This window comes from Alligator mississippiensis, chromosome 2, assembly GCF_030867095.1.
Source record: "Alligator mississippiensis isolate rAllMis1 chromosome 2, rAllMis1, whole genome shotgun sequence".
NCBI lineage: Eukaryota > Metazoa > Chordata > Crocodylia > Alligatoridae > Alligator > Alligator mississippiensis.
In genome coordinates, this window is record NC_081825.1 from 127,768,297 (window position 1) to 127,783,856 (window position 15,560).

Sequence of the window (15,560 nt, forward strand, 5' to 3'; positions counted from 1 at the left end):
CCCAGAGAGGTTGTTGAATCTCCATCTCTGGAGGTTTTTAAGACCTGGGTAGACAAAGCCTTGGCTGGGATAGTTTCATTGGGGATGGTCCGAATTTGAGCAGGGGATTGGACTAGATGACCTTCTCGGATCCCTTCCAACCTGAATTCTTTTATGATTCTATGAAGCACCTTGATCCAGCATCACTAGCATTTTAAAAATGGTGCTTGCTGTAGCACATTTGTAGTTCAGTTGATTAGCAAATCATATATGCACCTGCAGACTTCCTTACTGTGCACCAAGATTGCAACCCTAGAACAAGCCCAAACAAACAGCTCACTGAATAATAGAAGTATTGGTGTCCAGCTAGCTTGTGTGTCTCTTCACATGTGGTGTCTATTCATGTTCTCCTCTGTGCAAGCAATTTCAAACAAGTGCACGTTGAGCAAGAAATATGCATGCAGTCAGTTGTTTTTTGGATCTGTTGAACAATCCATGCACCCTAGTCAGTTGATACTCAAAAGAACTGAGTGTTGCTGTTAATGCACATAGGCAAAGAACCAAGGGGGTACGCCTCATCTATGTTTCCTTCACTAAAGGAAATAATTTGCTTGGTGAAGGAAGAGAGGGCAGTTATATGCAAGATGAGCCATGTCCTGAAGTATTCATAAAAGGAAAATTTGGATCAAGTCATTTTGCTTCAAGGAAGAACTTCAGGACCTGGACCTATTTTCATGTATGTTTGTTTATTCAGAAGTTTTAATTAGTGGCAGAAGTACATTCAAATGGCATTTGTCTCATTTTTAGCAGGAAAAGTGACAAGTTCTTGGCAATTATGCAAAGATGTGACCCTGCTGTGTGTAACTGATGAGTAATAATTAAATCTGGGTTAATTTGTTTTTTACAGGAAGAAATCATTCCTGTTTTCAGCTTTGTATGCTGCCTTTATATTTGGTGGTCGGCACCTTATGAATAAACGAGCAAAATTTGAACTGAGGAAACCACTAGTGCTCTGGTCCCTGAGCCTTGCAGTTTTCAGGTAGGCAATTCTTAATGGCAACTAACTGTTTGCGTTGCTTTACTAAGAGGGTTAAGAATATAAAGCCACAAGAAGAAGCAGGACAACAAAAAGCTCTATCTGAATTAAAATTTCCTTAGTTATATGCTCCAAACATAAACATCTTAAGAGGATGGAATATAATAATCAATCTCTTCAGTTGTCGGTAGTCAAAAGCAAAGTGGGAAGTCAAGTGAGTAAATGAGAAAACTATATTATATTATCCTGACAAACTTTCCTAATGATGCAAGCTACAAAATGAAGTAAACTAATTATGATGTTAGACATGTTCTCATTTGTATTTAGTATTATAATTCTGTAGTGGTATAAGTGGAATACTTAACCATAATTTTGAACTCTATTACAGGGATGTAAATCTGGGCCAGCTTCTTTGATGTCAGTTGAATTATATTGGTGTAATACTAGTGTAATTCTCAGGATCAGAATTTGTCCCTTGAGTTATACCAAAATGCAGGAATAAGGGGGTTTTTTTTAGTATAATACAGCATGATGTTGACCTTTTCAAGTCCAGGCAGTGTTCTCACTGAGTTTAGCAAAAACAGATGCAGGCAGCTATTGGATTAAACAGCAAGTCTGACTGATCCAGATTCTACTTAGTCCTTCATGTAATTAAAGATACACATGTGTCTGATATAAATGGGTTGTCTAGCCCAGGGGTACTCAACCTCTGGCCTGCAGGCCAAATGCAGCCTGCAGAGCCATTGCATCTGCCCTACAGTGCTCCCCACGGGTTGGAAAATTTGATAGCAGGGGAGCACTGGCCATTTATATGTCCATCCTCCTCCCTACCAAATTCCCAAACTTTACTCCTCACTCACCTGGTCAGAGCCAGGTTGGACCAGGCACTGCCCATACAGCCCACCAGGGAAAATGGTTGAGCACCACTGGTCTAGCCTATTGACTTCCACAGGAGGGTTTTGCTTGAGGAGCAGCTACTCAGCCTGTCCTCCCAAACAGAAATACAGCCTTTAAGTCCCAAACAAGTGAACAAATAAAACAAAACCCTTCTTCTATGCTGTGGGCACTAGGAGAAAAGACCTTTGTCTCTGGCCCCAGCACAGCAGCCTGACCCCTCCAGGCCACAATCTGTTCAGCTTTCATCTTGTTTTCTTTCTCCTTGCCAACTGTTCCTTCATAGTTTGCCTCTTTCCATATCTCCCTTCTGGGGTTTTAAGTTTCTAATGGGATACTCCCTCATTATCAGAAGGCCAACATCTTTGCCCTAAGTAGGGCTGGCTGCCCCTTCTTAAAGGGACAGACCACCCCATTATATATGAACAGAAATTTTTAATAATACCTTTACCAGCACACAATACTGATTCAACTTGCAAGCCACTGTCAACCAAAAGCGAGGACGATAAAAATCATGGCACCTTGTTTTTCAGTGTTTACACGGAAGATGAGCTATAGTTAGCTTTGCAACATGGAAACAATTTGTAAACCAGTATCAGATGACACTGATAGCTCCATTGTTTTCTAAAATTACAGTACCTCCATGGTCTACTGATTATAATCAGTTCACAAGCCCACAAAGGAGGTTTGCGAGTTGAACACAAATGGATAGCTTAAACGTTATTTCACGGCACTGGAACTTTTAGTCTGAGAGTTTGTATCAACTGAGATAAAAGTGTTTGTTTTGTTTTGTTTTGTTTTGTTTTGTTTATAAAAATGTTTTAGCACAGCAACACATTTTGACACAGCCGTCCTAACCAAGATAAGTTGACACATCCAACTAGGATGTGGTAAAGTACATCTTTCATTGTCTGTGCTAGAGCTTTAGAACATGTTAACCACCACATTCAAAAACTAGGCTTGAATATCCCAACTAAATTCAGATATAAGTTCTAACATTCTGGTTATTCATGATTTACCCACAGTTTCAATTAGCATTATATTCTTCAATTACTTTGTTACATAATGCTCTCAGGCACCTGTTAACAATTGCCATTGTCCATCCCACAAGTGGCTGAATTTCAGTGACTGTTAAAATGACTCCTAGATGGTATTTAATGCGCAGATCAGTTTATAAAGTGATTTCTGTCCTGATGGATCCCAGAATAAGTATCAGTTATAATTATGTTTCTGATAAAATGTAGCCACTTGAGTCCTTATGTAGTTACTTTAATTCTCAAATGAGAAAGCACCATCTAATTTCATCACTGTGTCTTGGAAAATCATGTTCAGTGCAGATGAGCTCATGGATGACATGTCTTGAAACAAATGTCTAGAGCTTATCACTAGATGCTACTTTTCTAGACTTTTTTCTAAATAAGATTCTCCACTAAAAAGGGCAGAAATATACTTTGCAGTTAGTGAATGCTGTTTACATGAAGATAAAACACCCAGAACCTGGAACTAGGGCAGATTACATTGGCCCACTTGTCAAGTGGATTTTTCTTGACACAGGCATACTGAACTACTAATCTAGGATCTGTTCAGCTGTCCATATATTTCCTCGTGATGTTTAAGGTATGAGATTTCACTTTTAAAGCTCCAAATGACTATCTGAGTAACCTCTATTCTCCCTGTAGTAATCAGCTGAGACACTTGAGCTGAAGCTCCACTGGTGTAAACAAGAGGTGGTTGCTCTTAGGGCATTATTTGTAGGAAGGTTGTATGCCCATTTTAGCCTGGACAGTCCTGGATTTCAGAGGTTGGTCCCGGTCAGCTGTTGGGAATTATAATGGGCATCTTAGAAACGCAAGGATGTGAGGCACAGTTTGGCTGGGAGGTGGAGTGGCGTAGAGCACCTTGTGAGAGTGCTGGGGCAGGGCAGTGTCCTGGATTTCCCAGATTATGTCCTGGATTTCTGGGTTTTCCATATAGTCAGCCTAATTATTTGTGAGGGGACACATAGCTTTGGAATGTGTCCCTCATTTGGTCTAAATACCCCAATCCCAATGACATTGCAAAACTCACTCTGTTCCCCTTGTGTTTGGAAATGACAGCAGGGGGATGGCAAGTAATCATAAATAAAGTTTAAACAGCATGGAAGCATTTAGAAAGGATGCATTTTTAAATTATGTCAAGTGCACCCAAGACCTAGAACTAAATATCCTTTTTAGCACTACCATACACCTGTATGAATAAATTTAGCATCAAAGGACTAGTCTTCTGTCTTTATAGGATACTGTTGGCATCCTTCTCTGGGCCTGGCTTTAAAACAGGTGTGTCAAAGATACTACCCACCAGTTGAGTCCAGTCCATGGAGCCCATTCATCTGGGCCCCAGTGCTGCCCTTGGGTCTTGATTTGACCCATAGACAGCCCATGGCATATGCTGGACCATCCCCAATCACAGGGCCTGGGATGTGAGCTACATGTGGCTCCTGCTTCAGCCATTCTGGGACACCTGCAGCATGCAGTGGTTCCCCTCCAGCTGGTCCAGGATTTGTGCTGCACATGGTACCTGCTCTGGCTAGCCTGGGATATGCTCCACATGTGGTAGGCACTCTACCTGGTCTGGAACATATGCTGCATACAGCATCCACTCTACAACTGTACCATATGCACCACTTGCTCCAGCTGATCCAGGACCCATGCTGCACACAATGCTTACCCTGGCCAGTACCAGACTGTACCATACACATAGTCCACCCTGGCCAGTCTGGGACACGTGCCACATGCAGTACCTCCTTCAGGACTGTACGATACAGAGCACCTGCTTTGGGCCCCATGTTGCCTGCAGTGTCTGCTCCAGCCAATCCAGGACCTGCATTACACATGGCAGCTGCCCCAGCCAAGCCAGGACACAAACTGCATGCAGCATGGGTCCTGGATCGGCTGGAGCAAATGCCACATATACTGGATCCAGCATGCTGGGAGGAAGGGCAGTCCATGGGCCAGATCTGGGCCACAGGACTGGCCCCATACTATTCATCTGGCCCATGGACTCGTCTGGCCCATGAAGGCAAAGGAGTTTCCCCCCTTTCTTTATAGAGCATCCTAAGTGCATTTGCACTGTATGGAATGAACAGAGAAGAGGTTCAGCATCTTACAATAATAAAATGAAACAATGATATTGAGCACAAGGCTTCCCAAGCTTCCTTGTTACTCTACTGACCCAAAAGAATAGAAAGCAAAATTTCATCAGTTCACAGTGAGAGAAGCCATTAATACTATACTAACCATTAATATGATATCAAAATGCAAATAGAGAGTTCTTCTATTTCTGGATGCACAATTTCCAGTTCCATCTTTAGGGACAATCTCTTCCATCCTTACTGAATCTTTTATCCAAATGTCTAGGCTTTGGGGGTGTCTTTACACGTGCTCTGTGGGGGGTGCTCTAATTAGGGCAGCTCCAAGGGCCGCTCTAATTAAAACTCCCACAGCATCATGTGTATTCATGATCCCGTGCTTCAAAATGGTGGTGAGGGTGGTTTAACTAAAGCTTGTTCAACAAGCTGAAGCACCCCGTCACTATTTTGAAGCATGGGGATGCTAATATACATGATGTGAAGGCTGCTGGAGCATGCTAATGAGCATGCTCCAGCAGACTTGATTAATCAAGTCTAATTAGCATGAGACGGAGCAGACATCCAGCACATGTATGGGTGCCCTGGATGACTGCTCTTAACTTTTGTAATTGCTGGAATTTTACTGTATTCCCAAATCAAAAGCATCTTGTAGGCAGCACTGCTTAGCTTGAAGGAAATGTGTCCCCTGAAAACTACAAAGATGCAGTTGGAAGGAATTTTATATTATTATTGAACATGCAGACTCATGTATGCTTTAGGGAAATGCTCTTATCTCTATATGAAATTTCTCCTTAGGTTTTCTTTTTGTTATGTTACCTTTACTATAACTTTACCACACTTAAGAATCCATGGGTGTATCTGTTATAAAGCGACTCTGCTGCATAAGGAAAATCTGAAAGGTTAGTCTTCAGTAATCAGTTTCAGTAAATGATTTTTCAAACAATTTTTTGTTCTCTGTCTCTTCTATCAATCCTACCAATATAGCTGCCTGAGTATAACAGAAACAGTATCTAACACTACTGAGGCTGCACAAAGGTATAGGCAAAGGAACAGCTTACAGAAGTGTAAAAGGAGGTGGGACTTCTCTGCACATCAGATGCTCCATGACAACTGACCAAGAGCACATACTTAGCAAGTTACTACCACACCCTTTAACTCATCAAAATCCAACCTAGCTATGTCTCCAAAAAAGCTACTGTCTGCCAATGACTTGGCAAGTCTCCAATTTGTGTCCAGTATGCTTTTTCTTGCCAAGATCATTAAAATTTACAATACAAAAATAGCCATCTTTATCAACCATAACACACACTATGACTTCATGAATTTGCTCAAGGGTAAATTATCAGTATCAGCATCAAACTTAATATTTCTGTTGAAGTGTTGTCAGAATTCAATCATATATCTCAGATGTTTTTATAGAAAAACAGTTTTACAGTAGAAAAACTGCACAAAATATTTTTTTAATTTGAAAAAATTGTGAAAACATTTTTCAAGTCTTTCTAAGGTTGTAGGATATTTTTCTTAATAAGTCTATTGATCAGTTGCAACAAGAAACTTAGAAGTAACTTGTAAGTACAAAGACGATTTCAGTTTTATTTTATTCAACTGGGTACACTGTACTTGAGTTTAATTCTCACTTAATTTTTTAATCCATGCTGTTCCATGTCAATATGCTTCTAATATTTCCCCTTGTTTAGGAGCATAATTTCAGCTACACTGTGCGCGTGTCTGCACATTCAGTAATGCGCCATAGTTACTGCACGCACCATTGTTACTATGCAGTAGCATAGTAGCTTGGTTTTTGGCCAGCACACCACTGTGCAGTGTTATTAGGCTACTGTGCAATTAGCATCTTGTGTAGACGCACCCTGTGACTATCAATTAATCATCTTCATCACGGTTATAATGCTGACAAAGAAGTTTATTTTTCCATTTACATGTGACCCTAAGGAAACAATTGCTGTTTACCTACACTGTCAAGTGGTTTTTAGTCCCATATGTTTGAACGTAAATTTAACTGGGGTTAAATTCAGAGAAACAATATCACAGCCAACCTGAATTAAAAGTTCTTTTACTTTACATCCTGCTTCCAAAATAAAGTTAGGGTTATTCTTGATATTGACCTTCTTTTTTTAGCTACAGTAGATCAAAACCTTCATGCTGACATTTCTAGAACACAGCAAAGCTGTGATCAAGGCTCTCACAGAAGGATATGAAGTTACTAATTCATGTTTTTATTACATCCCAGCTGGATTATTGTAATCCATTTTCATAGGCCCTTCAGACTATTTATGTGCAATAGCATGGCATCATTTTCCTTTGACCTCCCTCTTTAAAGTTTTGCCCACACAAGAAGCAGTGACACAGCTGCATCTAATGGCATTAAGGGCATCTCTATACCACTTCTGTGACATATTCAGGAATACTGCAGTGAAGCATAGCCTACCTATACACTCCTGCTTCCAGCATATCAAATGCTGAGAGTGAAGCAATGAATCCTTCTTAGAGTGTCATTGAATTCATTCTGATACACACATCTAAAAGAAAGAGCTGAAGTGTCATGCTGGTACATCCACTCAATAACACTCTAAAAGTGGTTATATTGCCTCGTTTCCAGAACTTGAAACATGTGAAGAGGGAGCTACTGAGAGGCATGTTCTTCGGGGAAGTACTCTCAGATATAACATAGAAGCAGTGCCAATATGCCATAACGTTGTGCTAACGTGGTGCCAGAGATAACTCTGGTGCATATTGCACCAGACTTTATTGCTCCCAGGCACTGTACTTACTTCTGTGCCCAGGGCTGCAGCATATTGAGCCAGGTCAGAGCAGCCCTGGCTGGCAGGGACCAGGGAGTCAGAGCAGCCATGGCTAGCAATAGTCCAAGGGGACTGCTCTGACCTGGCTCAACATGCTGAAGAGGGGCTGGCTGGAGCAGTATCTACACATGCATTGCTGCACATGAAAAACTGCACAGCAGGTTAGTACTTGTGTTTACAAGTACTAACCTGTTTCAGAGTTCATTGGTTTCATGCGACTTAATAGGGCCACACGTAAAGAAGGCAAGATGTTTACTGCGGAGCTAATTAGGCAACTCCACAGTAAATGTCTGGTGTAGATGCACCCACAATGTTAAAAATAACTTGGCCTTGTCTACTCTAGTAATAAAGTCATGGCCATCACCATGGAACTCTTCCATCCTAAAGCAGCAAAGTATTACTGTAAAGACAAGACCTAAGTGACTTAAGGCAATAGATGGTAAATCCTGAGGGTACCTTCTACAAGTGGTGCTTCTGAGAATAAGTTTACCAAAAGTAGTACCATTAATATCTAGCATGGCTGCTGGTAAGCAGCATGTGCAGCAATATTAATGTAGCTTTGGGAGGCAACTATCCTACAAATCAGGGGCTGTCAGCCAGGGGTGCATGTATCTCCAGGGGTACTTAGAAAGGTCTTAGGGGGTACACGCGGACAGGCAGGCAGGGACCAAGCACACCCAGGGCACAGCGGCAGCATCTCCCCTGGTGCCTTCCCACGCTTCACCCTCTTACCCAGGGAGGTGGGGGGGAGAGACGGCCCCAGGGTCCTTGGGGGGTGGCCGGGAGGCTGGCTTCACGCTGTTGCGCACGCTGGGTGTGCACAGTGCCAGAAGCCGACCCCCCCACTCTACATGCCCAGACAAGCTGCTCTCACAGCTCTGTCCCACTCTCTGTCCCAGTTGTGCAATGCCTGCCCCTGCCCAGCCCTAGCCCTAGCCTCTCCTCACCATGGGGGCCTCAATATGCACACCCCTCCCCCCCTCCCCCCCACCACTTAAAAACAATTAAAAAAATATAAAGCAGTACATAAGCTGAAACTTTGAGGCAAAAGGGGTACACTTGTTAAAAAACATTGAAAACCCCTGCTATAAATAACCTAATTTGCATTTAAGGCACAATATATACAAACCTCATTAGAAAAATTACTATTTTTTTCTCTTGAGAAACTGTTGTAATATACTGTTTATTTTATTGTGGGTACAATACTTCTCTACAAATACGTCTTTTCCAGTTGGAACTTCACTTTTGCCATCGCGTATTACTTCTGCCATTTATATCCTTAACAAAACTGTACATTAACGTATTCTAGAACTGCCCAGAGTGAAAAAGACTGAATAGTTTGAATTTTAAATTCATCCCTCTTTATGAAATAAGAGACAATGGGAAACTAAGCAGTAAGACATAAATTAAGAAGGATTTTAGTAGTGACAGCTGGATTGTAATCCCAATAGAAATAGTGCTATGTAAGATCAAGATACAAATTGAAAAACAGATACTGGTTGGCAAGAGAAAACAAGTTTTGAGATGATTAATTATATTATTAAAGTAGAGACTAGAAGACATGATCAGGGATCCAGTTTTTCTGTTTGCTGTGGGAAAATGCAGAAAAAACATGGCTTTTCTCCTTTAAAGGAGAAAAACATGGATTTTCTCCTTTAAAGGACGAAATCATAAATCACAGAAACGACAGGTTTCCCCTTGCAGGCTGGTGGAGTTCCAGACTGCAAGGGGCTGCTTGAGGCTGGGGGTAGCAGGAGTAGGGCGATCAGGCAGGGGGCACCACATGCTTGTGCAGCTCCTACAAGTAATTCTATGGGAGGTGCAGATTGAGGACTCCATGGTTGAGGCCCCCACAGTGAAGGAGGGAGAGGGGAAGACTGGGGGCGCCGCCCTGCCAGGGCAATGTGTGGGGCCAAGGGCTGGGGCAGGAATTCAGGGCCCAGCCAGAGAGCAGGACAGAGCCATGGGTAGCTCATTCGTGGGGTGGCAGGGAGGCTGGCTTCACACTGTTGCTCATGCTCCTGTGGAGGCAGGTATGGCGGGGCACATGCCCCCCAGATTTATGCACGGGGAAGAGGCAGATGCGGGCTGCCTGCTGCAGGCTTGCAATACCCTGTACTGCTGTCCCCACCTTGGGGCCTCCAGGGCCCAGCAGGCAGGACCTGGTGTAGGAGGGCAGAATGGGGCAGGCAGGCTTGGTGCTGCTGCCAGGAGCCCTGTGCCAGCTGCACCGCAATGGTGAGGTGCCCTCTGCCTACTTGGCAGCAACAAGGGCCACAACTCCTCGCCATCCTACCCCTGCTGCTGCTGTGTGGGCAGGGGGCACTTTGCCATGCCAGCACAGCTGGCACAGCTGGCTTGGGTCTCCCAACAGCAGCACCAACTCTGCCCACACCACTCTGCCCTCCTGTGTGGATCCTAACTGCTGGGCTGCCCCAGGGGGAGGGCAGCAGGGTTGGGAGCACAAGCCCGCAAAATTTATTTTAAATACATTTTTTATTACAATGATTGAGGCACTAGTAAACTTCCAAATTGCTTTAAAATTGTAAATATATCAATAAAACATTGTGTTCAACTGATACACATTTATATATAGTGACATTTCATTTTAATAATGGAAAAACATGGATTTTGGGGGCTTTAATCAGAATATTTTGGATTTTTATCAGAAAATGTGTGATTTTTTAAACAGAGAAAACTAGAACCACTGGAAAACAAGACTAATATCTAACATCAAGGGCACAGCACCTCATTTATTTTTAGCTAATAAAAGAATCCCATTCACATATTTCTGTCTGTACCATTATGGACAGGATTCATGTCATGTAACAAAATTAGCTGTTCATCACATCCTGACACCGCTGATCCTATATAGTTTTATTACCTAGTACAGGCATGGTTTATTTCACAAGTGAAGAGATGGAATTGTTATTATAAGTGTTTAGATTAGGACCTAGATCAAAAGTTGTACTTTTATGTCAAGGGCCTGATTCTTCCTCATGCACCCAGGTATTTTTGTTGTGTATCTCCATTAAGCCCAATAGGGTTACTTCAGATTTATAGCTGTCTCACTGAGAGAACAGTCAGGCCCTAGAAATTCACAGAAGTTTAGGATTGAGGGGGACCTCAAGAGATCATTGGGTCCAGCCCTGCTGCTCTGGGGAGGAAAGACTGCTGGGGTCAAATAACCCCAGTGAAGTGTGCGTCCAGTCTCTTTTGAAGGGTAGGTGCCTGCACCACCCTCACTGGGAGTCTGTTCCAGAATCTGGTCACATGAACCACGAAGAAAGTTTTTCCTGATATCCAGTCTGAAACCTTCTTCTAGGAGTTTATGACCATTGTTCCTGGTTTTCCCCTGGGGCTTTGGTGAATAGTTGTTCACCTGGCCCCTGATGCTCTCCCCTGATATCTTCAGGGGGATTGATGGCAGTTTACAAAAACTTCTCTTTTCTAGGCTGAATAGTCCCATATCTGTCAGCCTTTCCTCATATGGCTTGTTCTTCAGGCCTCTAATCATACAAGTGGCTCTTCTCTGGACTCTCTCAAGCTTCTCCACATCCTTCCTGAAAAGTGGCACCCAGAACTGGATGCAGTACTCCAGCTGTGGCCTCACCAGTGCTGAGCAAAGTAAATCATAGTTTTGCAAAAGTGGCAGTTTCCAGTTTCATTGTCAGTTTCCAACAACTACTATGAGTTGTGCTGCCTGAAAGCTTTTATAATCAAACGTTTTTTCAGTGGTAACCTGTTCCCCACCCCACCCCCATTGTTTCATAGGAGAATTTAGCCCTAATCCTGCCCTCAGACTCGGTGAGAGCATTAAAATGCATCATATTCTGCATCTCTTCCTCTCTTTGATTTATACCATAAGGTACAACAGGCTAATATAAGCCACACATCCAAGCTGACCAACATATGAAACTGTCTGCACACAGAAAATCAAATCAAGTGGCAAACTGATTTTGAATTAGTGCCTTGGATATTAGCACAGCTTTTACCAGGCAGGATATTTTTCTAATTCCTCAAATACATTTTAAAATGTTTTATCCACATAAAAAGAGAGAGGGCTATAGTCTAATAATTTTTTATTAACCACCTTCATTGCATGTGTCTTTCCGTCCCAGCTCCCCCACCCCTTCATTTGCTGAGGAGTAAGAACATACACATGGACGGTTACCACAGGCTAAACACACTGCAAATTCACAAACTAACTCATCCCACAGTATGTGTGCCCATAGCCTTACTCAGTAGATAGCCCTACTGAAGTCTTGTAAGTACGTGTAAGTAACTAGTCAGCATGAATAACATTATCAGAATTGCACCTGTATGAATGGAACTAATTCAAAAGAAAACAGCCATCCCATTTATCTCTCTATGGAGATACTGCTCCATTTTACCACCTTTTTTATGCAGTTTATGCTATGTTATTCTGTCAAGTAAATCTTCTCCAGGTGCAGATCGAAGGGAAAGGTCCTTCTTTGGAACAGAGATCTGCATGGCTTTTTCTGCTGAATATAGTCTCAAAAGATAATTCTGGTTGGATAAAACCGCAATAAAATGCTGACAACTGCTAACCTGTTTTTATTCTCCATCAAACCCAACAATTGTTTCCTAAAGGAAGTTGTTAAACAACCTTTAGCAGAAGAGGAACAGCAGCAGAAAGTATCTATGTCGGTGACAAGTCTATTTGGAAGAGCAGCTAGACTGGCTGTATCTTCAAAGTTTCATTCAGCATTTGCCCTCGCTTGCTATTAGATCACAAAATGTATTTATTGCCAAATCCTGAAACCTGGACTTCTACAGAAGTCCACAGTTTTGCCAAAGTAAGAACTGACTGAAAATTAAGAAAGAAACTGTGACCAGTCCTGTAATTGCCTTTAAATACATGGATTTGAGCAGTTCATTATAGCTGTAGGACAACTTTTATCTCCTGTAAGCCGCCTTTAGTCCGTCAAATGCTAATCTTTCCTTGCAACTTTGATTTGGCTTAATTTGTTAACTGACTCTTTTACAGTTTTAACAATCACTAGTCCAGCTGGGTTGACATAATTCACTGCTAAATCTTTTACTTTATTACTTATTTGCATTATTTTCCCAGGATAGTTTAAAACTCTTTAATACATACATTCCAATGGTACATACTTCAGTAACTATACCAACCTGATGCATTTGATCCTTTAAGAATCTTAAAGTTATCCCACAAAAATAGACATGCCACTTTTTGGATTACTGTTCAGATCACAGGAATATACTTATTCTGAATTTTGAGATAGTGTGGGGTGCCAAGAATAGTTTTACTAATAACACAGTGAACAGGGGCATATGCCCCTGAAGCACCCATTAAGGATTACTTTAGAGTTACACAAGAGCTTATGAACGTCTCCTGGGCTACTTCAGAAATCCTTAAGTGGATTCCTTAATTATTCTGAGATTTCTTACCAAATAGAGAGTTTTAGCCTGAAAATTGAATATTTTTTTGGTTTGTAATTTAGCCAGAGTCCAAACTTCTTATCATGGTTTAGTTTTCCTATATCTGTTTTTTGATAAAATAATGTCTTACCATGTGAACAGCAAAAGCAAACTTGGGAATCATCACAGTCAGCGTAGTCTATAAACTATATATTATTAAGCTATATTATTTGTTGGTTGGAATGGTGAGTTTTTATTTGTAAAATGAAGGAACAGTATTTCTTGAGCAAATCAATTAAGATCCTGCCACCTAAAAGTCAGAAATTGAGCCAGCCAGTTAATTATAGCTCAATAGTATACCATTAAGATGATGTCTTGATAAGCAAATGATGTTGTCTTTTCTATCTCTAGAGAGAGAGCTGACTAAAATTGGTGTCCAGCATAATTGGGGCTAGCCAGACATTGACAGGCTTTGTATAACCACTTTGATGGTCCCTTATTTCCTATATGTACCTGAAACCACATTCTGTTTCAACCAATGAATCCTATCTGGCGAAAAGAATTAGCAAGAATTTAATGTATGTAAGTGGTGTTTTCTTTTCATTAAGTGGTCATTAAGCTTTAATGTATAGATTGCTGGCATACTTTACTCTCTTGGGTTATTGGAATGCTAGACCAAAATAGCTAATCTCCATCATAAAAGTGGAAAGTTTGGGACATCAAATTATGTTTTCTTGACAGGGAACTTTGACTTTGAAAGGACAGACTGAAAGAAAAAGTAGCTATCATTTTCATGTAAACACAAATAGAATTTCTAAGTGATAGTTCCAGCAAATGAAAGAGCTGTTGAAACTTGCCACGTTAGTGAAGAGAGGAGGATAGTTTTTAATCTACTGCAGCATTAATGTGATTAAAATCACCAGAAGACAGTAGTCATTGATCTTCACCATTTAGACCCAGTTGGAGATTCTGTTGTTTGTATATGCTTAATAACATCTCTTGTAATTTGGAGGAATAAATTAAGCTTGATGTTCTCAGACCCTGGTAACACAAGAGTCAGTCAGCAAAAGCTTTCTGAAACAAAGAGTGCTATAAAATAGGGAATTGTTGACTAGAAGTAAGGAGCAGCATGTTTGCAGTCTGGCAGTTGGCTCTTTGTTGGCATGGTATGACTCTGAGTTATCAGAAAATATTGAAGAAAATAACCTAGATGAGGGTTTACTTAAGACACAGGACTGACTACCTGGGCCCTGTACATGCCAATGCCACAGGTTGTCATGTCATTTTGGTCAAGCAACCTCTCCGGTCCAGGAAGTGGGCGACCTGGAGGAAATGTAAGCACTCTGACATCTGCTGGGAGGGCAATACAGCAGCGTACAGGCAATCCAGGAAGTTTTTAGAAAGTGCTGGGGACAGCTTCCTGGTGCAAATGTTGGAATGGCCAATTAGGGGCAGTGCTCTTCTTGACCTGCTGCTCACCAACAGGGAAGAATTGGTGGGGAATGTAGTAGTAGATGGCAACTTGGGCAGCAGTGACCACAAGATGATTGAGTTTAGGATCCTGAGGAAAGGAAAGAAGGAGAGCAACAGTGTAAGGACCCTGGACTTCAGAAAAGCAGATTTCAACTAGTTCAAGGGCAGGATCCCCTGGAAAGTCAGTCTGAGGGGGAGAGGAGTGCAGGAGAGCTGGCTGTACTTTAAAGAAACCTTATCAAGAGTGCAGGAACAAACTGTCCTGATGTGCAGGAAGAGTAGCAAGTATAACAGAAAACTAAGTTGGCTTAGCAGGGAACTCTTCAATAAGCTAAATCACAAGAAGGTAGCGTATAAGAAGTGGAAATTTAGACAACTAGGGAGAAGTATAAGAGTATTGCTCGGGCATGCAGGGATGAAGTCAGGCAGGCCAAAGCACAGTTGGATTTGCAGCTAGAAAGAGATGTGGAGGGAAACAAGAAGGGTTTCTACAAGTTGTGAGTAAGAAAAGGAGGATCAGGGACAGTGTTATTAGGCTGTCACTTTCCTTGACTTGATGGCAACACACCTAGCAATGCAGCCCAGCATGTCATTAGCCTTCTTGACAACAAGGGCACACTGCTGGCTCATATTCAGCTTATTGTCCACTGTAATCCCAGGTCCTTTTCTACAGAGCTGCTGCCAGCCAGTTAGCCCTGAGCCTGTACCGGTGCATGGGATTGTTCTGTCCTAAGCGCAAGACTTGTCCTTATTGAACCTCGTGAGATTTCTTTTGGTCCAGTCAACTAATTTGTCTGGGTCTCTGAATCCTAACCCTACCCATCCT

General features: G+C 41.9%; 1 protein-coding gene across 3 annotated transcripts in view; it reads left to right on the plus strand.

The window, feature by feature from the left end:
- ELOVL6 (ELOVL fatty acid elongase 6) overlaps positions 1-15,560 on the plus strand; it is a 134,082-nt gene that overhangs the window by 76,381 nt on the left and 42,141 nt on the right. For 2 of the 3 annotated variants that reach the window (XM_006264078.4, XM_014598206.3), the window contains exon 2: positions 887-1,018. The exons of the other annotated variant lie outside the window; for it this stretch is intronic. In XM_006264078.4, coding sequence (XP_006264140.2) covers positions 887-1,018 — 132 coding nt within the window. The remainder of the gene's footprint in view (positions 1-886; positions 1,019-15,560) is intronic. 3 annotated transcript variants of the gene reach the window in all.